The sequence below is a fragment of the Scyliorhinus canicula genome, chromosome 1 (assembly GCF_902713615.1).
Source record: "Scyliorhinus canicula chromosome 1, sScyCan1.1, whole genome shotgun sequence".
Taxonomy (NCBI): domain Eukaryota; kingdom Metazoa; phylum Chordata; class Chondrichthyes; order Carcharhiniformes; family Scyliorhinidae; genus Scyliorhinus; species Scyliorhinus canicula.
In genome coordinates this window covers 110,415,343-110,441,408 of record NC_052146.1, presented here as the reverse complement: position 1 = coordinate 110,441,408, position 26,066 = coordinate 110,415,343, and the positions used below count along the sequence as shown (strand labels likewise).

General features: G+C 48.0%; 1 protein-coding gene across 2 annotated transcripts in view; it reads left to right on the top strand.

Annotated features, from left to right (window-relative positions):
• LOC119966199 (mannosyl-oligosaccharide 1,2-alpha-mannosidase IA-like) overlaps positions 1-26,066 on the top strand; it is a 345,095-nt gene that overhangs the window by 253,603 nt on the left and 65,426 nt on the right. For both annotated transcript variants that reach the window (XM_038797530.1, XM_038797540.1), the window contains exon 6: positions 9,728-9,851. In XM_038797530.1, the coding sequence (XP_038653458.1) occupies positions 9,728-9,851 (124 nt within the window). The remainder of the gene's footprint in view (positions 1-9,727; positions 9,852-26,066) is intronic.

The following is a 26,066-nucleotide window of genomic DNA, read 5'->3' as shown; positions in this document are numbered from 1 at the left end:
AAGTACCTCATTGAGGTACTAGAACGGTTCGGGCCAGTGTTCACCCCTCGTGGGTGAAGCTGCTGTACGGTGATCCCATGGAGAGCACATGGATGAACATCATCAGCTCAAATTACATCCGGCTACACGGAGGCACAAGGCAGGGATGCTGTTGTCCTTGCTGCTGTTTGCTCTGGGAACTGAGCCACTGGCTATCGCACTCAGATTGGTGGAGGGGTGGAGAAGCATTCTGAGAGGAGACGGGGAGCATAGAGTCTCTCTACACAGATTACAAATGTGGAAAGGATGTGGGCTCAGCTTGGGAAGCTGGGGCGGATTGGGTGCTGATGGAAGAGGCTTCCTGCACCGGGATGTCCAAACGGGCATTGGTCACAGACCACTCCCATTCCCCTCTGCCAAGTACTGGATGATCCCAGTGGTGGTAACATCACTGGAAGCAGCTTCGGCACCATTTCAAGCTGAGAGACATGTCAGTCTCGACTCCTGTCTGTAAAAACCACAGATCGGATGCCACATACCAAACCTGGAGAAGGGAGGAAGGGGTGTTGAGGGTTGGAGCATGTACGTAGACCGCAGAGCAGCAGCCTTGGAAGTTCTAACAGAGAAGTTCTAACTATCAAAAAGGAACAAGGTCAGATAGCTTCAGATACGAGACTTCCTCCGCAAGGAGGCCCCCCATTGTTCCACCTATTACCCAGGCACACCCTAGACAGACTGAAAACATAAGACGGGATGGGGGAGAAAAAAATGAGCAGATATATATGAGCAATTGCAAGAGGGCCCCACAGATTGAAACGAGAGAGAGGTGGGAGGAATAGTTAGAACTCGAGCTAGGGGGAGGTCTCTAACGCGAGATCTTGCACAGAGTAAACTCCATCTCGTCATTCGTGAAGCTGATTCTAATTCAACTGATGGTGGTGCAAAGGGCATACCTGACCAGCAGGTGGAAGACAGCTGTAAGCGATGTAAGGTGGTCCGGCCAACCACCACCACATGATCTGGTTCTGCCCAAGACTGACTGGATTCTGGATCGCATCCTTTGAAGCCATGTCTGAGGTCATTGGGATTAAGATGGAGCCATTGATGGCAATCTTCGGGGTGCCAGAACTCTTTGAAGGGAGGGGGGCCGACATTGTGGCCTTTGCTTCCCTGATAGCCTGGGGGGGACAACTCCTACTCCGATGGAAATCATCATGCTGCCTAAGACCTGATGGAATTCCTGAGACTAGAAAGATTGTCCTTTTTAGGATGTTGTTTTTCAGTTGCATGCTCCACACACACTGCTCGTGTGCACAATATCTTTTTTTATATAAATATTTTTATTCTCCTCCTTTTTCACATTTTCTCCCGAATATACACCCACCAACAATAATCAGCAACAGATATGTCAATCCCCATAACAATAACAACGATCCCATCCTCCCACCAACCCCCAAACATCAGCCCGCATGTTTACATAAACAAATGACAAAAAGGAATCAGGGATTACCCATAGTCACCCTTAATACAAACAGCCCCCCTCCCCCCAGCTAATGTTCGATGTTATCCAGTTCTTGAAAGTGCATAATGAATAATGCCCATGAATTGTAGAACCCCTCCGAGCTTCCCCTAAGTTCAAACTTAACCTTCTCAAGGGTCCCCCCCCGCCACGCCAGGGCACAAGGTGGAGAGGCTGCTCTCCATCCCAGCGGGATCCGCCTTCGGGCGATCAACGTTCGAAGGCTACGATATCTGCCTCCGCACCCGTTTCCAACCTTGGCTGGTCTGACACCCCGAATATGGCCTCCCGGGTGCCCGGGTACAGTTTCACATGCACCACCTTGGAAATTACCCTAAAAACCTCCTTCCAGTACTCCTCTAGCTTTGGACAGGACCAAAACATATGAACGTGATTAGCGGGGCCCCCCTGCAACGCTCACATGCATCTTCTACTCCTTCAAAGAATCGGCTCATCCTCACCCTCCGTGAGGTGCACTCTATATACCACCTTCAGCTGTATCAGCCCCAACCTCGCACATGAGGTGGAGGCATTTACTCGCCGGAGTACCTCACACCAGAATCCCTCCTCCATATCCTCTCCCAACTCTTCCTCCCACTTTGCTTTGATCCCTTCCAGTGATGCCTTATCCTTTTCCAAAATAGCTCCGTACACCACTGACACTACCCCCTTCTCCAGTCCCCTCGTCGTCAGCACCTCCTCCAGCAATGTGGAGGCCGGTCCCTCCGGGAAGCTTGGTATCTCCTTCCTGGCAAAATCCTGAACCTGAACATTTCTCCCTGCTCCAGCCCATACTTCGCTTCCAGCTCCCTCAATCCTGCAAACCGACCCGTAATAAACAAATCTTTCAGCGTCTTAATCCCCTTCTCTTCCCATTTCTGAAAACTTCCATCCCACTTCCCTGGCTTAAATCTGTGGTTCCCCCAAATCGGCATTTCCCTTGACCCTGTCCGCAACCCGAAGTGTTGGCGAAACTGCCTCCAGATTTTCAATGAGGCTATTATTACCGGACTCCCCAAGTAATTCCCCGGAGCTATCGGGTGCGGCGCTGTTGCTGTTGCTTTCAGTCCCGACCCCGTGTACAAACTCTCCTCCATTCTGACCCATTGGGAATCAACCCCTCTGACCCAGCTCCGCACCTTCTCCATGTTCGCCGCCCAGGAGTAGTACATCAGGTTCGGGAGACCCAAACCCCCTGCCTGCCTTCCCCTCTGTAGCAGCATCTTTCCCATTCTGGCCACCTACCCTCCCCATATGAACGAGGTAATCCTTCCCTCAATCTCCCTGAAAAAAGCCTTTGGCAGGAAAATCAGTAGGCATTGAAAAATAAACAGAAATCGCGGCAATGCATTCATTTTAACCGCCTGTACCTGACCCGCCAGTGACAGAGGGAGACCATCTCACCTTGCCAGATCAGCTTTCACTCTCCCCACCAAACTAGTGATGTTGTACCTGCGAAACCTCCCCCACTCCAATGCCACCTGCACCCCCAGATACCTAAAGTGCCTCCCTGCCCTACGGAATGGCAGCGCCTCCACCCCTGGCCGAGACACCACAAAATACTCACTCTTGTCCAGGTTCAGCTTGTACCCCAAGAAAGACCCAAATACTCACAGTAGCTCCAATATTCCTCCTATCGACGCATTCTGTTCCGACACATACAGCAGCAAGTCGTCGGCATATAAGGACACCCTATGCTCTATCCCCCCCTGCACTATTCCTTTCCATGCTCCCGGACTTCTTAATGCAATGGCCAACGGCTCAATCGCGAGTGCAAACAACAAGGGGGGACATAGGACATCGCTGCCTCGTCCCACAGTGGAGAGAAAAGTATCTCGAACTGATGTTGTTTGTGTGGACACTCGCCTTCAGCTCCTTATATCGTAGCTTTACCCAGTTCACAAGTCTTGGTCCAATCCCAAACCGCTCCAGAACTGCCATCAGGTACCCCCATTCTACCCGGTCAAACTTCCAATGCTACAGCCACCTGTTTCCTTCCCTTCCGCCGGTGCCATAACGATGTTCAAAACCCTCCTAATGTTCGAAAACAGCTGCCTCCCTTTCAGGAACCCCGTCTGATCCTCACCGATCACCTTCGGGAGGCACTTCTCCAGCCTACCCGCCAGTACCTTCACCAATACTTTTGCGTCCACATTCAGAAGTGATATGGGCCTATACGACCCACACTCCGTCGGATCCTTATCTTTTTTTAGCAACAGTGAATTCGATGCCTGCCTCAAGGTTTGTGGCAGCACCCTCTTCCCTAACGCCTCTTCAAACATCCCCACCATCAGGGGTGCCAACTTATCCGTGAATATTTTATAATATTCCACCGGGTACCCATCCGGCCCTGCCACATTCCCCGACTGCATCCTCCCAATCGCATCCTTTATCTCCTGCTTCACTATTGCTCCTTCTAATGTAGCCCTGTCCCCCTCCCCTAGCCTCGGGTACTCCAACCCATCTAGAAATTCCTGCATCTCACGGTCTCCCCCGGGTGGCTCTGATCTGTACAACCTCTCATAAAACTCCTCAAAAACCTTGTTAATCCGCTCCGGAGCCACCACCAACTTCCCTGCCCTATCTCTCACCTGAAGAATTTCCCTTGCCGCTGCCTCCCTCCGGAACTGACCTGCCCCGCCTTATCTCCATGTTCATAAACTGCACCCCTTGCTCGTCTCAGTTGGCACACCGCCTTCCTGGTGGACAGTCGGTCGAAGCTCGCCTGTAGTTCCTTCCTCTTTTCCAGCTTCTCTGGGTCCCCATCTTCTGCATAACTCCTATCTACCTCCAACATCTCATCTATTACTTTCTGCCGCTCCAACCTCTCCTCTTTGTCCACCCTGGCCTTAAACAAAATTATCTCACCCCTCACCACCGCCTTTAGAGCCTCCCAGACAACTGGCTTCGACACCTCACCCGTACAGTTGAAACCTACATATTCTTTAATTACCGTTTCAATTTTCTCACAGAACACTTGGTTCCCCAAAAGCCCCACATCCAGTTTACACCCCGGCATCTGCGCTACCCCCTTCTCCAATACCATATCTACCCAATGCTGAGCGTGATCTGACACTGCAATTGCAGAGTATTCCGACCCCTTGACTCCAGCCAGCAAAGCCTTTCACACCACAAAAAAGTCGATCTGCGAGTATACCTTATGGACTACTGAGAAAAACAAGTACTCCCGTTCCCTTGGGTGCAGGAACCTCCAAGGGTCCACCCCTCCCATTTCCACCATTAGCCCAGCCAGCGCCTTCGCCCCCCTCTGATGGGACCAGCGAGCGCACCCATGATCTGTCCATCCTTGGCTCCTGCACCAAGTTCCAGTCCCCCCCCCACAATCAGCTCATGTGTGTCCAAGTGGGGAATGGCCCCAAACACCTTCTTCGCAAATCCCACATTGTCCCAATTGGGACCGTACACACTTAACAGCGCAACTAATCTCCCCTCTAGCGCCCCTGTCACAATCACATATCTACCCCTCTGATCTGCCAACACCTTCTCAATCTGGAAGCGTACCCTTTTGCTGACCAACACCACTATCCCTCGAGCCCTTCCATCAATTCCGGAGTGAAACACTTGGCTAACCCAGCCCTTTTTAAATCTCACCTGGTCCTTCACCTTCAAGTGAGTTTCCTGCAGCATTGTCACATCGGCTTTCAAACTTTAAAGATGTGCAAGCACCCTTGACCTCTTGACCGGACCTCCTAGCCCCTCATGTTCCAAGTGACTATCCTAACTGGGGGTCTCTCACCACCCCCACCTTTCTTATCCACCATTATCATAACACCGGGCCCTGCCCCATAAGCCTAACCTGCCCCTGACCATTGTTAACATCGAAACCCCCCCCCCCCCAAAGAGCCGCCCCCCAACATTTCCCCTAATACAACATCTCCCAATATCCATTCCCCCCCCCCTCCTGCTCGCCTCGTAGGCCCATTGAAGCCTGCTATCTAGGCTATCTCCAACGTCCGCAGTCCTCCTCTCACCTCAGCTTTGTTCACTAGCTGACTTTAGTTAGCTAGCATGGGTGGCTCCCCCGCCAAGATATATCGTCCCCTTCCACCCAGTCCCAGAGAAAGAAAAAACAAAAAAAAAACAAAACCAACAATCCAACCCATACAATTCACTAACAGGGGCAGCACGGTAGCATGGTGGTTAGCATAAATGCTTCACAGCTCCAGGGTCCCAGGTTCGATTCCCGGCTGGGTCACTGTCTGTGCGGAGTCTGCACGTCCTCCCCGTGTGTGCGTGGGTTTCCTCCGGGTGCTCCGGTTTCCTCCCACAGTCCAAAGATGTGCGGGTTAGGTGGATTGGCCATGCTAAATTGCCCGTAGTGTCCTAAAAAGTAATGTTAGGGGGGGGGGGTTGTTGGGTTATGGGTATAGGGTGATAATTGCTCGGCACAGCATCGAGGGCCGAAGGGCCTGTTCTGTGCTGTACTGTTCTATTCTATCTAACATTTAACCGTCGCAACACAGAACGGCAATCAACCCACTATTAACTTGAACTCTGTAACAATGCAAAGAGAAGTAAATTACAATACACATAAGTAAAAAGAAAGTTGCAGCATTTATACATTTTCCAGCTGCTCAAACACAGTCCACAGTCTCTCTTCCAGTTCCACTCCTCACGTCTGTCCCAAGCCTTCTGCCCTCACGAACGCCTCAGCCGCCTCCGCTGTCTCAAAAGAAAGTCTTTGGCGTTATACGTTACCCTCAACTTCTCCGGGTACACCATACCAAATTGCACCCCCTCCTTGTACAATGCTGCCTTCACTCGCCCAAACGCCGCTCGTCTTTTTGCCAACTCTACTGTCAAGTCCTGGTAGATCCGAACCGCAGTACCATCCCACAGCATCTCACGCTTCTGCTTCGCCCAGTTTAATACCTTCTCCTTCATGCAGAACTCATGGAAGCAGATAATTACTGCTCTTGGCGGCTCACTCACTTTGGGCTTCGGCCTTAATGACCGATGAGCTTGGTCTAGTTCGTACCGGGAGGTGTTCTCGCCCTCCCCATCAGCTCCGCCAACTTCTTAGCGAAGTATTGTGTTGGCCTTGGGCCCTCTGTCCCTTCGGGCAGGCCACAATTCTCAAATTGTGCCGCCTTGAGCAGTTTTCCAAGTCTTCAAGCTTTGCTCGGAGTCCTCTGTTGACCTACACCACCCTCTGCAGCTCATCCCCCATCGAGGTGACCTGGTCACTGTGTCGTGACACGCCTCCTCCACTTCTTTCATCTTCTCGCCTTGCTCTCTCATCTCGGCCGATGCCTTTGCCACCCTCACCGGGACGATTGCCTCCTCCACCAATGACTTCAATGCGACTGCCGTCTCCTTCCTCAAGGCCTCCATGTGCCTCTGAAACTGTTTTTCCAGCTCCACCGCCATCACCTCGGTCATCTTCTCCACCGTAAGTAGTGCGGCCCCGCCTTGCGGTTCAGCTTCCGCCATCCTGTCAGCACTTTTGCTCGTTCTCTCATTCAGTGGCGAACTCGCGTTTCCTCCTTTCTTTGACGCTACTCTTCGAATCCTTTAGCGGCTTATTGTTTTTTCTTTCTATTCTCTTCTCTCCGCTTTCACCCTCCTGTCCTTCATCAATCTGAATTATTCTTTTTTTTTAAAAAAGGGGAGAAAAAAAACTTTCACCCAACTTCTTTAAACCTTCTTCCTTTCTCCTCTACATTCCCCCAGAGCTCCCCTGGGACCGGACTTCAGCCTTCTTTCTTCATCCTAGGTGGGAGTCATCCGATGTGGGACACCCTACGTACATCGTGCCCTGGCCTCGGGTCTGCCGCCTTGGCCTCCTTGTAGCTCCGCGCCTCAGCCCCCGCTGCTTGACACCCGCGTGGGGTTCTTTGCCAGTTTTTAAACCAGCCCTGCGAGCTGTCGGTGACTGCCCCAAAGGCCGACGATAGTCGTGGGGTGAATGATGACTCGGGGAAATCCCTGAAAACGCTCCAAATCGTGGTCACCGGCGGGAGCTTTTCTTACTGTGGCCACCCTGCTCTCCCACGCCACCGGATGTCGTGTACACAATTTCTTAATAGATTATTTATTTTGTCACCACAATTCATACCATGTGGGAGCTGAGGTATACCTACTATGACTTGATATTACACAATGGACACTGTCCGACGCATTTTTTTTAACAGTGGTGAAAGGATCAGCTTTAATGAGGTATGGGTGATGTCTTTTTAGAGCAGAAGAGAGGCACTCCCAAGAGGATTTAAAAAGCAGTAGTCCTTCTTTACAGAGGCATCTTCCAGAAAGAAGAGCACTGATAAAAAAATTTGTAGGGCGAAGTAAGATTACTCTGCTTTAAGGAGTGTATTAAATAGCACTGGATTTAAATATGACTATGTATGCTCATCCATAAAAATGTTCATCTGTAGCACAGCAGTTAAATTAACATCACTAGATTCAAATTACTACTATACGGATTTGTTGATGTGATTTACAATAAATGTTGTTAAAACATCGCGTTTTTGTTTCCACAAAAACTATGACAAATGAGGTGTAAGCATTGAAGCATAGAACATAGAACAGTACAGCACAGAACAGGCCCTTCGGCCCTCAATGTTGTGCCGAGCCATGATCACCCTACTCAAACCCACGTATCCACCCTATACCTGTAACCCAACAACCCCCCCCTAACCTTACTTTTATTAGGACACTACGGGCAATTTAGCATGGCCAATCCACCTAACCCGCACATCTTTGGACTGTGGGAGGAAACCGGAGCACCCGGAGGAAACCCACGCACACAGGGGGAGGACGTGCAGACTCCACACAGACAGTGACCCAGCCGGGAATCGAACCTGGGACCCTGGAGCATAGAACCAAATAATGTATAGCACAAAGATTAGGGTGCCTGTTTTCTAAACTGAATTGGGGACACAGAGCCTCACATACATGACATCCAAAGCCACACAGCATCTTTGAATCTGGCCCTGAAACATTCATACCAGTCTGGTTACCAGCAGCTCAATTACTCAGACATTTTAACCCTGCGGTCATTTTCTCATCAACCACATTTCACAGGAAATCTGAAAATGCTGGATAAATTGAGCAGGTTTGGCAGAATCTGTGGAGAGAGGAACAGGAGTTGACATTTTAAGTCCATATGACCCTTCTACAGAACTAAATGTAATTATATATTGGGAGAGGCGAATGAAGGAGGGGCACAATAGAAGGACCAATTCGGCGCTGAGGGCCCGGGTTCGATCCTGGCCCAGAACACTGTCCGTGTGGAGTTTGCACATTCTCCCTGTCTGTGTGGGTCTCACCCCAACAACCCAAGATTTGCCTGGTAGGTGGATTGGCCACGTTAAATTGCCTTTTAATTGGAAAGGAATTGGGTACTCTAACTTTATTTATTTAAAGAATAGAAGGACTGGGATATGTTGGAGCAAAGGAGAGATTGACACAGGTGTCACAGTCATAAGAAAACTGTCAGCTCTCCAGAGACCCAGTGGGGACTTGGAATAACTAAGCATGAGCATAGTGGCTGCAGAACACGATCCCAGCATAAGTCCCTCACTGAATTCACCCCTTCCACTAGTTGAACACAGTTTTCAAATCAAAGTGAACCCGTTCTGCTGCGCAGCCCCTCCCGTTTTATTGACCAAAATAAAAAGTAACTTAGAATCTCATGACTCCTGATTTGGACACAATGCAGCTGTTTATTGTTGGGGTATTCATTCCGTTATGGGTTTTGTCAACTGGGGCCACTTCTAGGGACTATATCTGAGCGCGCATGTGTCCCAAATGCAAAATGAATGCCACTCTTCCGGGATGATTCAAATTGTTTTTATTATTCCAGTAAGAAGTTGGACCGATTATTTTTGTCCATTAAGCATTGATGTATTGTTAGTAAATAGAGTAAAGCAGGAAGAGACAGGATGACCAACTAATTTCCTTTCTCTTTCTGTGCAGCTCATCCACACCACTGATCTGTTAGAATTATTATTCTGTTGTACCTTTTTCAATGTTGTGATTTGATTACACCTTTTTCTTATCCCTTTTATGGCCACTCTCTATCCAATTCCTGATGTGGTCTTGTGATTCTTCAACCAAAGAAGAAAGATCAGCAACCATAGTAAAATTGCACTCACTTGTTTTTGACTGATTTATTGTTTGTTCAATGTTATTTTCCAGTAAATCTGTCCCTTGCCTCGTTGCTTTCTCCTAAATGACAACATTAAAATTCTTGTGTGTGTTTTGCAGTGGAGTTGGTCGGAACTGGGGCTGGGCCTCAGGGGGAAGTAGCATTCTGGCAGAACTTGGCACCTTACACCTGGAATTCGTGCACCTGAGTGAAGTGTCAGGCAATCCAAAGTTTGCTGAAAAGGTAAATAATAATAAACTGGCAACTGTAGGATTTCAAACTTGCTGAACTTTATAATCAAGTTTCAGTCTTTCGATATATGATTCTGTACTACAGTATAATATCAACACTGATATCCTGGCGATTGAGGCTGAAAGTTTCTACCTCTACACTCACCAACTATAGATTGACTGCCTATTTTCTTTAATAGCTGAGAAGTCTCCGGCTGTGGAGCGAATAAAGCATAAATATTTTCTGATTGAAAGTTGTGTTGGTCCTTTCCTCCAGGTAGTTATGCCTCCAAAGCAGCTAGAGTTGCCTACCCAAAAACGCAAATGTAACCTTTTTGTGTGGTAAGATTTTGGAGGACACAGTGGCTACAAACATATGTAACATACTGCAGAGCTGCACCAGACCCGTTAAAGCAATGAAATGATCCCCTTTGGCCTCCTTAATGACAGCTCTGTTGAAGGAATGTGGATTAAAAGTGGCAACCTTATCATTCCCCGTGAAATTTCCCTGGGAGGAGGGATTTGGCTTTGTCATCCCAAGCCATCCCTTGGCATAATTTTATTCCTTGCAGATGTTAGTGTGTTGGATTGAATGGTTGAAAGCACCATGATAACTCTAGCATAATTTGTGTGGACATGCTGTATGTTTTGCATTTTATCATACAACTTTTATGTTCAAGTATTGTAACCTATCTTAGTAGTTGACTCTGGAATGCCAGTAACATCATAAAACTGGTCCAATATTACTGCTGCCAGTAATGCAATGTGATGCAATACAAACCGGATAGTACAGTTTTAAAAAGGTGCAAGAACCGAGAGATTTTGGGTGAATAACAAATTGCTGAAGGTTGCGAAAGGCATTTGAAATCCTCAGCTTTATCAATAGAGGGGTAGGGTACAAAAGCGAGGCAATTATGCTTGATCTCTTCTCCAATTTGAAAATTGCTAAATCACTGTTTATATCATGATTTTGCTAGAAGGCAGGGCAAGGAGGTAGGCCCCAAGTCTATCTGAGCAGGAACAGGGATCAGATCCCGTGCTGTTGGAAATTCTTCTGACTCTCATGCTATAACTGTCTAGTCAACTGAGCTAACCCAGCCCCCTGAAATTATGCTCCACCTTGATAAAACAGATGTTAGGCCTCAGCCGGAGTATCGTGCCAATTCCAGGCAGCACCCTTAAAAAAAACTTGCATTTTCTCTCATTGTTCATGATTTCAGATTGTCACAAAGCGCTTTACTACAAATAAAGTACTTTGTAATGTAATAGACCTTGAACCTACAACCTTCTGATTCGGAAACACAATTGCTACCACCTGGGCCACAATTGATACTATACTTTAGAAATAATTTTGTTGTTAGATTGGTACCAGCGTTGAAAGATTTGAGTTGTATGGAGAGTCTAGATAAGCTGAGCTTGTTCTTGGAGCGCAGAAGTTTATAGCAACATTTAATCGAGGAGTGCTGTCTCACAGTGCCGAGGACTCGAGTTCAATCCTGGCCCCGGTCACTGTCTGCGTGGAGTTTGCACATTCTCCCCATGCGTGCATGGGTCTCACCCGCACAACCCAAAGGTGTGCAACATTTTGCAATAATTATTTTGGCATCCAGCCTACACATACCTGGATTTTCTTCAGTGCTTCTGTTAGTGAGAGACCAGAGAGATTTCACCCTTTGAACTCACCTTTACACAACCAGGGCTTCTCATAAGCGGTGTGGTATTAAATCTGGGCATGTCTGCGTGCAATGATCATAGATAACAAAGACAAACTGTACAAGATAGAGCAAATGTGTCAGGTCAAGACATCCATAGATCTGCCTTTTCATCTTTGAATAATTGGTATGGGATCTTTAATGGTTGATGTGCACGATGTTTGTTAATTTGAGCTTAAGCAAACTTGGGAATCTCATGCAGAATTTGAGAAGTTGCATCGAAGAACTGCAAGACTAATTTGTATTAGAACTTCCGGTGACGGCGGGCGGGAGGCAGCCGCGCGTTGGAGGGCTCACGTTCTGGAACGGCATTGTCGGGGCGTAACGCCCGGTCCTAAAGGCAGCGGAGACAGCACAGGGAGGGGAAATGTCAAAGATCATCAAAAAAACGTCCGTGAAAAAAGCGGCTAAAAGTCCGTCGGGGAGTGGAAAGGTCACCGCGGGGTCAGTAAAGAAAATAGAGGCTGGAGCACCAGGGTAGGCCGCATTGCTTACCACTGAAGAAATAAGAAGTGATAGCCGTGGAAGTCGAAAGGCAGTTTACAAAACACTTGGAGGCAATGAGGAAGGAGATGGGGCGGTTTGGAAAGTGCTGGTGGAGGAGGCGATTACCCCGGTGAGGATGGCGGGCGCAATGGCGGAGGTGCGGGAGCAAGGCGAGGCGCTGAAGGAACATACAGTGCAGAAGGAGGCCATTCGGCCCATCGGGTCTGCACCGACCCATTTAAGCCCTCACTTCCACCCTACCCCCGCAACCCAATAACCCCATCTAACCTTTTTTGGTCACTAACCACCTGACCTGCACGCCTTTGGACTGTGGGAGGAAACCAGAGCACCTGGAGGAAACTCACACAGACACGGGGAGAACGTGCAAACTCCGCACAGACAGTGACCCAGTGGGGAATTGAACTTGGGACCCTGACACTGTGAAGCCACAGTACTATCCACTTGTGCTACCGTGCTCCCCGTGTGGAAGAGACATTACTGCAGCATAGTAATCAACTTACCTCGATGGGGAAGGAGATGTGGAAGGTGATAGAGATCAACAAGGATCTGCGAGGCAAAATAGAAGACCTGGAAAACAGATCCAGGCAACAGAATTTGAGGATTATGGGGCTGCCCGAAGGAGTGGAAGGGCCGAGGCCGACTGAGTATTTTGCCACGATACTGGCGTAACTATTGAGGGAGGGGGAGGATCCCTCCTGATATGAACTGGATCGGGCTCATCGGTCGTGGATGCCTGTACCAAAAGCGAGTGAGCCGCAAAGAGTAGTGACTCTGTGCTTCCGTAGGTACAGTGTAAAGGAGAAGGTCCTGTGCTGGGCTAAGCAGAAGCGGGTGGTGCAGTGGGCTGGAGCTGGTATACGTGTATACCAGAACTTTATGGTGGAGCTGGTGAGAAGGCGGGCTGCCTTCAACCGGGAGAAGAGGGCACTGTACATTAGCAAGGTGCAGTGCGGCATTGTATATCCAGCGAAGCTGAGGGTGACCTACAAGTTCAAGGACTTTTATTTTGGGACGGCGGAAGCAGCAGAGGAGTTTGCGAAGGCAGAAGGACTGTGGCAGAATTGAGAAATGGTCGTGTACCGATGTAGCCTCATGACTGTATTTTTTCTCCTCTTTTTGTTTCACTGCGTGCTGGTGTATGGGCTATAGGAGCCAACGTTGTATATATTTGGAGAAGGGAAGAAATGGGACTTTCAGTCGTAATGAGGGTTCCTTGGGGTGTGGGTGTGTATGCGGGGTTTGTGTGCTAAAGGGGACTTCTGGGTTTTTCCTGGGGCCGGGCAAGGGGGAAAGAGACCTGGGCGGGGGCCTCCACGCTGGCCGGTTTAAGCCGGCCAGTGAACGAGGGTGAGGTGGGGGGGAGGGCAGCGTCCATTGGAGCCTGGCAGAACAGAACAGGGTCTGAGGGGTCTAGCCGGCATGGAAAGTTGGGGGAAGGAACTGAGGTTGAGGGGAGGGGGGGGGGAGAGGATTTTTACAAGAGGAAGGGGAGGGGGGGGGGGGTTACAACTCTTGGGTGTCATTTACGGTACTCTTTTGGAGATTGGATGGCATTGAATGTCGTCGGGGTGGGGGGACACTCTATAGGTTAATGGTGACCATGTGCAATTCCAGACTCCTTTCTCTTTTTCGTCTTTGTTTTCTTTCCCACCGTGGGAGGGTTTGTTTTATTTGATGCATATATTGACAGGTGGGCCGTTGGTTGGGGTGGTGGGAGGATGGGATCGTTGTTGATGTTAAGGGTGTTGACTTTGTGTCTGTTACTGTTTACTACTTGTTGGTGGGGTGTAAATTTTGAAGGAAAATGGAGAATAAAAGCATTTAAAAAAAGACTAATTTGTATTGTGAATCTGGTTGATTTTTAACCAGATGTCAAGAAAACGAGTACATAGATTAAAGTGAAAACTCCATGGGGAGCCACACTTGACATCGCCAACATGTGCTCCTGTCATGCAGCTGCCTTCTGGGACTGAGGGAACCCTAAATCTAATCAGCATAATAAACTAACCTGCAAAGACAACATGTGATGCTTTGTATGAAATCCCTTTAATCATTATTTCTGTAGCACAGGACTAAGTCGCTGGCTTTGAAAGCAGACCAAGCAGGCCAGCAGCACGGTTCGATTCCCGTAACAGCCTCCCCGAACAGGGGCTTTTCACAGTAACTTCATTGAAGCCTACTCGTGACAATAAGCGATTTTCATTTCATTTCATTTCATTAAAATAGAAGTTAATTTGGCCTGTGCTTACATAATTAACAACATGCCAACTACATTTGGCAATGGACAACATCGAAAATCAGGCTTGCAGTTTGGCCTCTTTCTCTGGAACTAATGAAAGTTCAAGAGTTTTGCTCAAGTTTCCTCTGATTTTTAAAATACGTTTTGACACTATTTGGTTGCTTTTTCTTCCTCCAGAGGCAACCGTGCCTTTTAGCCTCTCCTCATGCAATGAGTTTAAATGGCTTTCAAATAATATGTTTAATTTTTATTTTCTTTAAATTTAGAGTACCCAATTATTTTTTCCAATTTTAGGGGCAATTTAGTGTGGCCAATCCACCTAACCTGCACATCTTTGGGTTGTGGGGGCGAAACCCACGCAGACACGGGGAGAATGTGCAAACTCCACACGGACAGTGACCCAGGGCCGGGATTCGAACCCGGGTCCTCAGCGCCGTAGGCAGCAATGCTAACCACTGTGCCACCGTGCTGCCCTAATATGTTTAATTTAAAGACAAATTAAATGCTACATTCCAATAACTGCTATATTTCCTCCGTTCCGAGAACAGTTTATAATCTCTCATTGCATAAGAAAAGCCTTTTTTTTTAACAGACAATTTTATTGAGGTATTTTTTGGCATTGTAACAGTAGCAATATACATTAGTGTGCAGATACCAATGACAAAAAACGTGGTGCAAATAACAGTTCCAAATAAAAGGGCCTCACGGTAGCATGGTGGTTAGCATCAATGCTTCACAGCTCCAGGGTCCGAGGTTCGATCCCCGGCTGGGTCACTGTCTGTGTGGAGTCTGCACGTCCTCCCCGTGTGTGCGTGGGTTTCCTCCGGGTGCTCCGGTTTCCTCCCACAGTCCAAAGATGTGCGGGTTAGGTGGATTGGCCATGCTAAATTGCCCGTAGTGTAAGGTTAATGGGGGGGATTGTTGGGTTACGGGTTACGTGGGTTTAAGTAGGGTGATCATTGCTCGGCACAACATCGAGGGCCGAAGGGCCTGTTCTGTGCTGTACTGTTCTATTCTATTCTATTCTCTCTCGCAAATAGACCCGCCTATCCCCCCCCCTGCTGACGATTAGTTCCCCGCGATGAATGGTTGCCACCTCCGGACGAACCCCGATAGTGATGCTCGTAAGGTGAACTTGATTTTTTCCAAGCCGAGAAAGCTTGCCATGTCCGACAGCCATACTTCGGTCTTTGGGGGCTTGTGTCCCTCCAGACCAACAGTATTCGTCGCCGGGCTATCAGGGAAGCAGAGGCCACAAAGTCTGCCTCTATCCCCTCCTGAACACCCGGGTCCTCCGACACCCCAAATATCGCCACCTCTGGACTCATCGCCACCCTTGTTTTCAGTACCCGGGATATGACGTCCGCAAATCCCTGCCAGTATCCCTTGAGTTTTGGACACGCCCAGAACATGTGGACATGGTTCGCTGGTCCTCTCCCACATCTAGCACACTTGTCCTCCAGCCCAAAGAATTTGCTCATCCAGGCCACCGTCATGTGGGCCAGGTGAACCCCCTTGAACTGAATCAGGCCGAGCCTGGCACATGTTGCGGTTGCATTTACCCTCCTCAGAGCGTCTGCCCATACGCCTCCCTCCAACTCCCCACCAAGCTCCTCCTCCCACTTGAGTTTCAGTTCCTCGGTCCCTGTGTCCTCCACTCCCATAAACTCCTTATAAATATCCAAGACTCTCCCCTCTCCTACCCCTGGAAACTACCCTGTCCTGGATCCCCCTTGGAGGAAAGCGCGGAAAGGACGGGACCTGTCTCCGTACGAAATCCCGCACCTGCAAGTATCAAAAGTCATTCCCCCTCGCCAGCCCGAACTTCTCCTCCAGCGCCCTCATGTCGCGAAGCTCCCTTTCAGGAACAAGTCGCCCATCCTTCCCACCTCCGCCACGCTCTAAACCCGCCATCCATCTTCCCCGGGACAAATCGGTGGTTGTCACATATTGGGGACCAGACCAATGCTCCCACTTCCCCCGCATGCTTCCTCCATTGGCCCCAAATCCGCAAAGCCGCCACCACTATAGGGCTGGTGGAGTACCTGGCCGGCGGGAGCGGCAGGGGAGCCGTGATCAGGGCTGCCAAGCTGGTGCCCCTGCACGAAGTAGCCTCCACCCTCTCCCAAACCGACCCCGTACCCACCATCCATTTCCTTATCATGGCTTTGTTAGCCGCCCAGCAGTAGTTGCTGAGGTTCGACAACGCCAGTCCCCCCCCGCTACGGTTCCGTTCCAGCATCCCCCCCTTTACCCGCGGGGACTTCCCCGCCCAAACAAATCCCAGGATAATTTTATTGATTCTTTTAAAGAAGGACCGCGGAATGAAAATAGGGAGACACTGAAAAATAAACAGGAATCTCGGGAGGATCGTCATCTTCACCATCTGTACTCCCCCTGCTAGTGACAGTGCGAGTGCATCCCACCTCCGAAACCCGCTCCTCATGTGCTCCACCAGCCTGGACAAGTTCAACTTGTGCATCTTACCCCAGTCGCGCACCACTTGCATCCCTAGATACCTAAAACTTTCCTCAATTGGCCCCAAATCTGCAGAGCCGCCATCACTAGCCAGGGGTTGGTTTAGCACACTGGGCTAAATCGCTGGCTTTTAAAGCAGACCCAGGCAGGCCAGCAGCACGGTTCAATTCCCGTACCAGCCTCCCCGAACAGGCGCCGGAATGTGGCGACTAGGGACTTTTCACAGTAACTTCATTGAAGCCTACTTGTGACAATAAGCGATTTTCATTTCCATTTCACTATAGGGCTGGTGGAGTACCTTGCCGGCAGTAGCGGCAGAGGAGCCGTGACCAGGGCTGCCAATCTGGTGCCCCTGCACGAAGCAGCCTCCACCCGCTCCCAAACCGACCCCGTATCCACCATCCATTTCCTTATCATGGCTATGTTAGCTGCCCAGCAGTAGTTGCTGAGGTTCGGCAACGCCAGTCCCCCCTCGCTACGGTTCCGTTCCAGCATCCCCCTCTTTACTTCCCCGCCCAAACAAATCCCAGGATGATTTTATTCATTCTTTTAAAGAAGGACCGCGGAATGGAAATAGGGAGACACTGAAAAATAAACAGGAATCTCGGGAGGTTCGTCATCTTCACCGTCTGTACTCTCCCCGCTAGTGAGAGCGGGAGCGAATCCCACCTCCAAAACTCGCTCCTCATTTGCTCCACCAGCCTGGACAAGTTCAACTTGTGCATCTTGCCCCAGTCACGGGCCACTTGTATCCCTAAATACCTAAAACTTTCCCCAACCAGCCTAAACGGTAGCTCCCTCAGCCTACTCTCCTGACACCTCACCTGCATCACAAACATCTCGCTTTTTGCCATGTTCAACTTGTAGCCCAAAATCCGGCCAAACACCCCTAGGATTTCCATAATCCTGTCCATCCCTGCCGCTGGATCCGACACGTACAAAAGCAGGTCATCTGCGTAGAGCGAGACCTTGTGTTCTACCTCCGCCGCCCGCCCCCCCCCTGACCATTCCCTTCCATCCCCTTGCCCCTCTCAGAGCAATTGCCAGCGGTTCTATGGCCAACGCAAACAGCAGTGGAGAGAGGGGTCATCCCTGCCTTGTCCTGCGGTGTAGTCTAAAATACTCAGATGTCGTCATGTTCGTCCTCACACTAGCCTCTGGAGCCTGATATAGCAGTGTAACCCAGTCCACAAAGCCTTCTCCAAACCCAAACCGTCCCAGCACCTCCCATAAATAGTCCCACTCCACCTGGTCAAAAGCCTTTTCGGCATCCATTGCCACCACTACCTCCACGTCTCTGCCCTCCGGGGGCATCATAATCACATTGAGTAGCCTTCTTAGATTGGCTACCAGCTGCCTGCCCTTAACAAACCCCGTTTGGTCCTCCACAATCACGTCCGGTACGCAGTCTTCGATTCTGGACGCCAGGATCTTGGCCAGCAGCTTAGCGTCCACATTAATCAGGGAGATTGGCCTATAGGACCCACAAGCTTCCGAGTCTTTATCCCGTTTTAATATCAGCGAGATGGTGGCTTGCGACATCGCCGGGGGTAGCACCCCATTGTCCCTTGCCTCGTTAAACACCCTAACCAGCACCGGCCCCACTATCCCCGAGAATGTTTTGTAGAACTCCACTGGATACCCGTCCGGCCCCAGGGCTTTACCCGACTGCATGGCCTTCAGGCCCCCCATTACTTATTCAGCTCTAATCGGGGCCCCCAGCCCCTCTACCACCCCCCTGCCCACCTTTGGGAAGGTCAGCCCATCTAAGAAGCGCCTCATACCCTCCGGCCCCGTGGGGGGTTCCGAGGTATACACTTGCTGGAAAAGTCCCTGAATACCCTGTTCAATCCTGCCGGGTCCCCAACCCGGTTCCCTGCCCCGTCCACTACCGTCCCTATTTCCCTGGCCGCTTCCCTCTTCCTAAGTTTCTGTGCAAGCATTCTGCTGGCTTTCTCCCCATACTCGTACACCGTGCCCTTGGTCTTTCTGAGCTGTTCTACGGCCTTCCCAGTGGAAAGCGCCCCCAGCTCCGCCTGCAATCTCCGTCGTTCCCCAAGTAGCTCTGCCCTCGGGGAGTGTAGAAGTCAGGTATTTTAAATACACTTAATATAGGTAAGAAGACTGTTTAAGACAGAAATATTAAATCCCAGTTTTAAAATGAAAGAAATATACAACTTCCAAACTCAGACATGTGTTTGGGAAAAACAGAACCACTGATAAAAACATCGCATTCTTTCAAGGGCAGCAGCAAAATCCCATGGGTTTTAAGGTGATATAATCAAAGGTTCCATTGTTCTGAATTCTGGCCACTTGTGATAACAGCCTGAACCACATTCCATAACGTATGCAAGCTGAAACATTTTAGAACTGTGTCAAAATACAGTTTCATATATATTTTCGAAATAATAGCATGATGAGATGACATAATTGTTGCAGATAAGCAACAATTGGAAGTGGCGTTGCATTGGGAGGATGGACGGCTTTTTATCAAATCAAATGTGTTTTGAATATAGCTTAAACCAATTAGGATTATATTGGGGTGTGATCGGATCGCTTAAGACAGATATCAAAGAGTATATCCATGGATAATTTGGCCACCATTTTAAGACAGAAGACTAGAGGCAAGAAGACAGACAAGTCAGAAAGGCAAGAAGACAGACAAGTCAGAGAGACTTGAGAAAAGACAACAAGACAGAAAGTCAGAAAGACAGACAGAAAGACTAGAGACGAGAGACTAGAGACTAGAAGTGAGGAGAGGAGAGAAAACGGGGGCAGTGAGGAGAGAAACGGGGCGGAGAAAAGACAGGTGGAGAAAGAAAGAGACAGGAAAGAGACAAAAGAGAGAGAGAAAGTAAAGGAAGAGAATTAGAAAAGAGTTCTGTATTCCTATTTCATTTTCAGCCTTTGACTTTTAAAGTTGTGTTAAGACTATTGTCTCAGAAGATAATTCCTGTGATTCTTTGAAGAAAATCAAATTGTCTACAAACTACCTTTTAAATCATTTTCAAGTTGTAACCAATGAACTTTGAATAAAACAATTCTTATTTGCACCTGACAAGTTTTAAACTTGCTTTTCTACTGAGTTTCAGCAATGTCTCACCAACAACCGGCAACCGTAAATTAAATAAAACTGGATCAAATCCTAAGATACTTCAGGGAGTCCGCATATTCCCTATCCGTCCGTGTCATCTCCTGCACTAGTCTCTCCATCTCCGCCCTTTCCATTCTGTCCCTATGGGCTCGGATTGAGATCAGTTCCCCTCTCACCACCGCCTTCAGAGCTTCCCAGCGCACCGCTGCTGAGACATCCCCTGTATCGTTGACCTGCAGGTAGTCCTGCATGCATTTCCCCACTCTCTCACACACCCTCTCCTCTGCCAACAATCCCACCTCTAACCTCCATTGTGGGCGCTGGTAACTTTCTTTGTAGACCTGCAGGTTGACCCAATGTGAAGCATGGTCCGAAATAGTGATCGCCGAGTATTCTGTATCCCTCACCCCCTCCAAAACGTCCCTACGTGTAATAAAGAAGTCAATACGAGAATAAGCCTTGTGAACATGTGAATAGAACAAGAACTCCTTCCCCGTCGGCCGGCTGATTCTCCAGGGGTCTACCCCCCCATTTGTTCCATGAACCCTCTCAGTTCCCTTGCCATTGCCGGGACCCTGCCCGTTCTGGAGCACGACCGGTCCAGGTCGGGGTCGAGGACTGTATTAAAGTCCCCACCCATAATCAACTTGTGCGAATCCAAGTCGAGGATTTTCCCCAGCAGCCTTTTGATGAAATCTACATCATCCCAGTTTGGAGCGTAAACATTCACTTGGACCACCCTCACCCCCTCGAGCTTGCCCCGGACCATGAAAAATCTACCACCCCCATCCGCAACTGTGCTGTCCGCATCAAATTTAACCCGTTTTTTAATCATGATCGCGACCCCTCTGATCTTAGCGTCAAGCCCCAAATGGAAGACCTGGCTAACCCAGCCCTTCCATAATCTAATCTAGTCCGCCACTTTCAAATGTGTCTCCTGCAGCAACATTACATCCGCCTTCAGAGCCTGTAAGTGCGTGAACACACGTGCCCTCTTGACCGGCCCTTTTAATCCTCTAACATTCCAGGTGATCAGCCTGGTTGGAGGGCACCCCCCCACCAAGTAACAACCCCATGTAACCTAACCCCTGCCATATACTGGCTGTATACACACCCCCCACCTCGCTCCCGTTCACCAGCTCAAAGCAGCTAGCCTGGTGGCTCTCAACTCCGGCGCCACCATGTCTCCCACCTATTGTCCCTTCACTCCCCCACCCATCAACACCACCTCCCCAGAACAGCCCTGTTCGAGCAATCGCTCAGGGACCGAAACAGAGAGAAAACAAACAAAAACAAAGCTCGCCCCCACAATAGTGCAATTCAAACTGTGTTATGAGGTGGGCGCTACCACCCACTCCCCTCCCAACATTCCCAGAAAAATAGCAAAAAGAACCCAAACAGCCCCCCAGCACCCAATAACTTAAACTTTAACTATACCTTTGGCTTTAACTTTAAAACTTTCAGACAGACAAACACAAACACAAGAACACCCCCAATTTTAAGTAAAGGAACATGCTGAACGACATCGCTAACACAAAGGGCAATCTGCGAACAAATGCAAACATCCCTTAATACACTCTAACTTGAATCCATGGGTCCTCAGTTCGGCACCAGCCCATGCCCCTTAGCGAAGTCCATCGATTCCTCCGGCTCGTCAAAACTGTTCCCGGTATGTGACCCAAAGCCGCTCTGGGAAAAGTAGCCTGAACCTGACCTTTTTAAACAGGATCTCTTGGCTCCTGGCTCAGATCCTGGTAGATGCGCAGGACACTGTTGTTCCATAAGCAGCTCTTCGTGCTCTTGGCCCACTGTAGCACGTCCGCTACCGTTTGGAAATCCGCCTGCTCTTCCACTGTCTTCTCCAGTGCCTGGACCTTCTTATCCTGAGCGTCCAGCCTCTGGTCCAGTCGCTCCACCGCTTTCTGGAGAGTTCCAAATTATCCCGCTTCAGTGCTGCAAAGCTCTCTTTCATGACCTTAAGCATGTTGTCCAGTGCTGTCTGGACCGTCCATTCCGTGGTCCGTTCATCAGCCATCTTTCCTCCCACTTGAGCTTCCACACCACCTTTGTTCAGCCCCTTCTTCGCCTGGTTTCGTTACCTTCTGCTCCTTCAGTCCATATAACTCTGTATGGATTCAGATCTCGAGTGCTATTGTTTTTCACTCCAGTGCTCAAAAGTTCAAAAAAGTCGGGAGAAAAGATCTTAAAGTCTGACCAGAGCGAGAGCCACCAAATGCTCGACTTACTCCCTCATAGCCGCCACCTGAAGTCCATAAGAAAAGCCTCTTGCGTGACCTTAGGATGTCCTAATGTTGCTGAGTCAGTGGAGAATTTTTGAAGTGTAGTCATTGTTGTGATATAGTGAAATATGGCGGCCAGTTTATGCACAGTAAAGTTCAACAAATGGCAATGAGGTAAATGACTAGATATTCTGTTAATGCCAGTTATGATAGTGTGAGGAATAAATACTAGTAAGGACATCAGGAGAGATTTCTTGCTCTGCTTTGAAGGGCACTTGAATATTTTACGTGCGAGGGCAAGCAGGACATAATTTTTTTAACGAGCAACAGAACAGAAAACTGGAAGCTAACAAATATTCCATTAGTAAAGTTAATTGATGCTAATGCATTCTGGAAAATTGTTAACTCAGTAGAAACATAAACTCTAAGCCCAGGTTTGGAGAGAGGGAATAAATTGAATAAGTTTGGGGCAGCATGGTAACATTGTGGATAGCACAATTGCTTCACAGCTCCAGGGTCCCAGGTTCGATTCCGGTTTGGGTCACTGTCTGTGCGGAGTCTTCACATCCTCCCAGTGTTTGCGTGGGTTTCCTCCGGGTGCTCCGGTTTCCTCCCAAATATGTGCAGGTTAGGTGGATTGGCCATGATAAATTGCCCTTAGTGTTGGTTGGGGTTACTGGGTTATGGGGATAGGGTGGAGGTGTTGACCTTGGGTATGGTGCTCTTTCCATGAGCCGCTGTAAATTTTATGATACTGTCTATGAAGTTCCGGCCTACATCTCCACTTGTAAACATTTTGTGTAGCCTTTACATAATGAATTATATGCATTGGATTTCATTTGCTAAAGTTCTTATGTGTAGATTTGGTGACCTGATCAGGTATCACTGTCACCTGTTCAACCATTAGTTATCATCTGCAAATTTGACCAACTTGCATTGCTTTTCTGAATTTCGATTGTTTATGTAGTAGGGAAATGTGAGGCACCAGCACCAATCTTGGAGCAATCCATTAAGCGCAGCTTCAGCTGGATTTTTGTGTACAATTCTGTCACCATAGATTTATTTAAAAAATGAAAGCTTTGGAGCAGATAAAGACATTAATTAGAATAGTTCTGAAGGCAAGGGTCCACAGTTATATGGAGAAACTGGGGAAGTTGTTCTTGGAACAGAGAAGATTAAAAGGAGATTTGATTAAAGTATTTAAAATTGTGAAGTGTTCAAGTTGAATAAATGGAAAAACTGTTTGAAGTGGCTGAAGGATTGTTGGCGAGGGCAACAAGGTGACTGGCAAACAAACCAGTCAAGATGAGGAAATCCCACGCGCGGGGGTGGGCAGTGGCGGCGGTTAAATGCACTGCCTGAGGCAAATATTCTATATGGGGGAAAGAACAGCAGTGCGACTAACTGGATTACGCTTCAAACTTCAGTGCAGATTTGGTGGGTTAATGACCGCTTCCTGTGCTGTATGTTGCAATCTTTCAGCCTTTTTTCCTGTTCCATATGGCTGTTGTATGCAGCTTTGTGAACTATTTGCCTGCTTTGCAAGGCATGTCATTGTCACCAGAGCGGTGTTTGTATAAACATGACCTTTTGTTCTAGTTATGTTGACACATTGCACCATTTCAATGTTTCAATGTTTATCGCTGTCTTTTTCCTGAGACTATTTATATATTGTTTATGAGCTTTTTTTCTATGCGCCAGTGATAGAGTCCAAGGACTGCATCATAACTTCCTCAAGTGGTCCTAGACACCAAAATTATGGAAGAAATTATTTGGTTAGTGTTATCATCGTTGACCAGAGCCCCAAGTTATTTGTGAGATTTGGTATGGGAATAATGATGTTTTGTTTAAGTTCCACAACGTTCGAGGTTCAGGACACTTGCACATTGAAGAAAGGCACACAATTCCACTTTAAACAAACAATAATAAACTTTGCCTAACAAGGTTGGAAAGATTTTTTAAAATTATAATTTATATCTCATACTGTAGCATTTAGGGTATGCATGAGTTAAATGTGAACTAACAGGCGAAGAATGGTTGAACGCACCACACTGCACATTAAATGTCAAATGGACCAAAACAGATTCCATGGATTTCTCAACAACCTATCCAGATGTTTGCAACACTAAGTCAACCAATCTCAATGAAGCTTTGTCTCTCTCATGAGGGTTTCCATGCTTCACCTTCGAGGGTTTTGCCTGGGAATGATCTCCAAAGGTTGTTCCAAATTGGACGGCCTCAAAAATGACCCATCTTGCAGGATTTCAGTCTCGTCTTCCGCGGTTCCATTCCCCTGCATTCCCGAGTACACTCTAACATCAACTGAAAAGCCCCAGTTTCAGCTTTTCAGCTGCGTTGAGCAGACCACTACTGCTCAAAAGGGGTAACTTTGCACCAATGGCCTGCAGCACAGAGTCACCATCATTTGGCTGCCTCTTCAGATCTTTCAGGGCTCTCTTAAGCCCTTTTCAATTCCCAAACTCAGATGGCATCAACGGAGGCCCACCTCCAGGGTTTCAATCTCATCTCCCAAGATGCTGTCCCCTGGATGCCCAAGTATATATCCATGCACGCAATTACAGGCACAACTTCAGATCTTTAGCCAAGCAGGATGCTACCGCTCCAAAGGAATACCTTTGCTCCAACGGCCCGATTCAATGATCGGCCCGCTCCCAGCCTGCGCAGAACGTCTGAGGACTGAAGACTTTTGGGACTGGAATTCCTGACCTCCGAACGCGACACTAAGATGAGTCTGAGTTTCATAACACTAGCAATGAAGGTCCTTAGTAATAATAATAATAATTGCTTAATAATTGCATACAGTATAACTCTATGAGCTAAATCAGCAAATAGTTAACACCTATGAGTTATCTTTAAATTTAGTAAGCCTTCTTCAGTTCAGCATCGTTTGAGGTTTTTTAATTAACGTTTTTTTTTAGCCAAGAATTCTGCTTTCTGGGAGAGCTCCACTTTCCAGCTTGTCATGGTTGTGTTTGTAACTGCTTTTCCAGTTGCTACACTTATTTCTCCTTTCCACCTTTCCTGCCAGTACAGAGCTACTGGCTACTGATATACCATATTTCCCTTTTGATCTATCTAAAAGACTTTCTTCAGAAGCCAGACATTTAGCACATACATGTGAACTATATTCTCATGTGGCCACGTTGAACTCCCCTCTTCTGCTAATTGAACACCTAAATCCCTTAAGCATCTATTGTTCCCCACTTCACTTAAGTACATATGTATTTACCTTGCTTCTAAGCTAATTCACGTAACAAAACCCCTTCAGACAGCTGCACTCATCAATTCTTTTTTCATCTCATTCTTCAAACTTTTTAAAATCCTAACTTTGATTTTTATTGTATCCAATTTCTGAATCTTGATTCAAGCTCTTGACGAGGTGTTTAAAATCATGAATTTTAATGAGAAACTGTAGATGCCACAGATTTGAGGTGATTGACAAAAGAACCAAGCAAAATGAGGAAAACATTTTTACACAATAAGTGGAAAGGATTTGAGATGGAGAAATTCAGGGAGGGAATTCAAGTACTGGGGGCCTGGGTTGAGGAAGGCATGGCCACCATTAGTGAAGCGATTAAAATTGTGGATTCTCAAGAGGTTCGAAGAAGTTTTGATATTACAAGAGGGTTTCCTGTAGGACTGGAGGAGATTGCAAAGATGTGAGATGTGACAGTACTCTCAATTTAATACCTCCAGGTTTGAAAATATCAGTGGTTCTGATACAAATGTATAACTTCTGCTTGAACAACAAACCACAGGACTGTAATTCATTCTACAGCAGAAGTAATACATTTGTATCAGAACCACTGATATTTTCAAACTACAGTAAGTATTCAAAAACACAAACTTGTTATTTACATTATTTCATTTTTCCATTAAATACCGTATAGGTAGAACCTGGAGGCATTAAATTGAGAGTATGTCACAGTTGTATTAG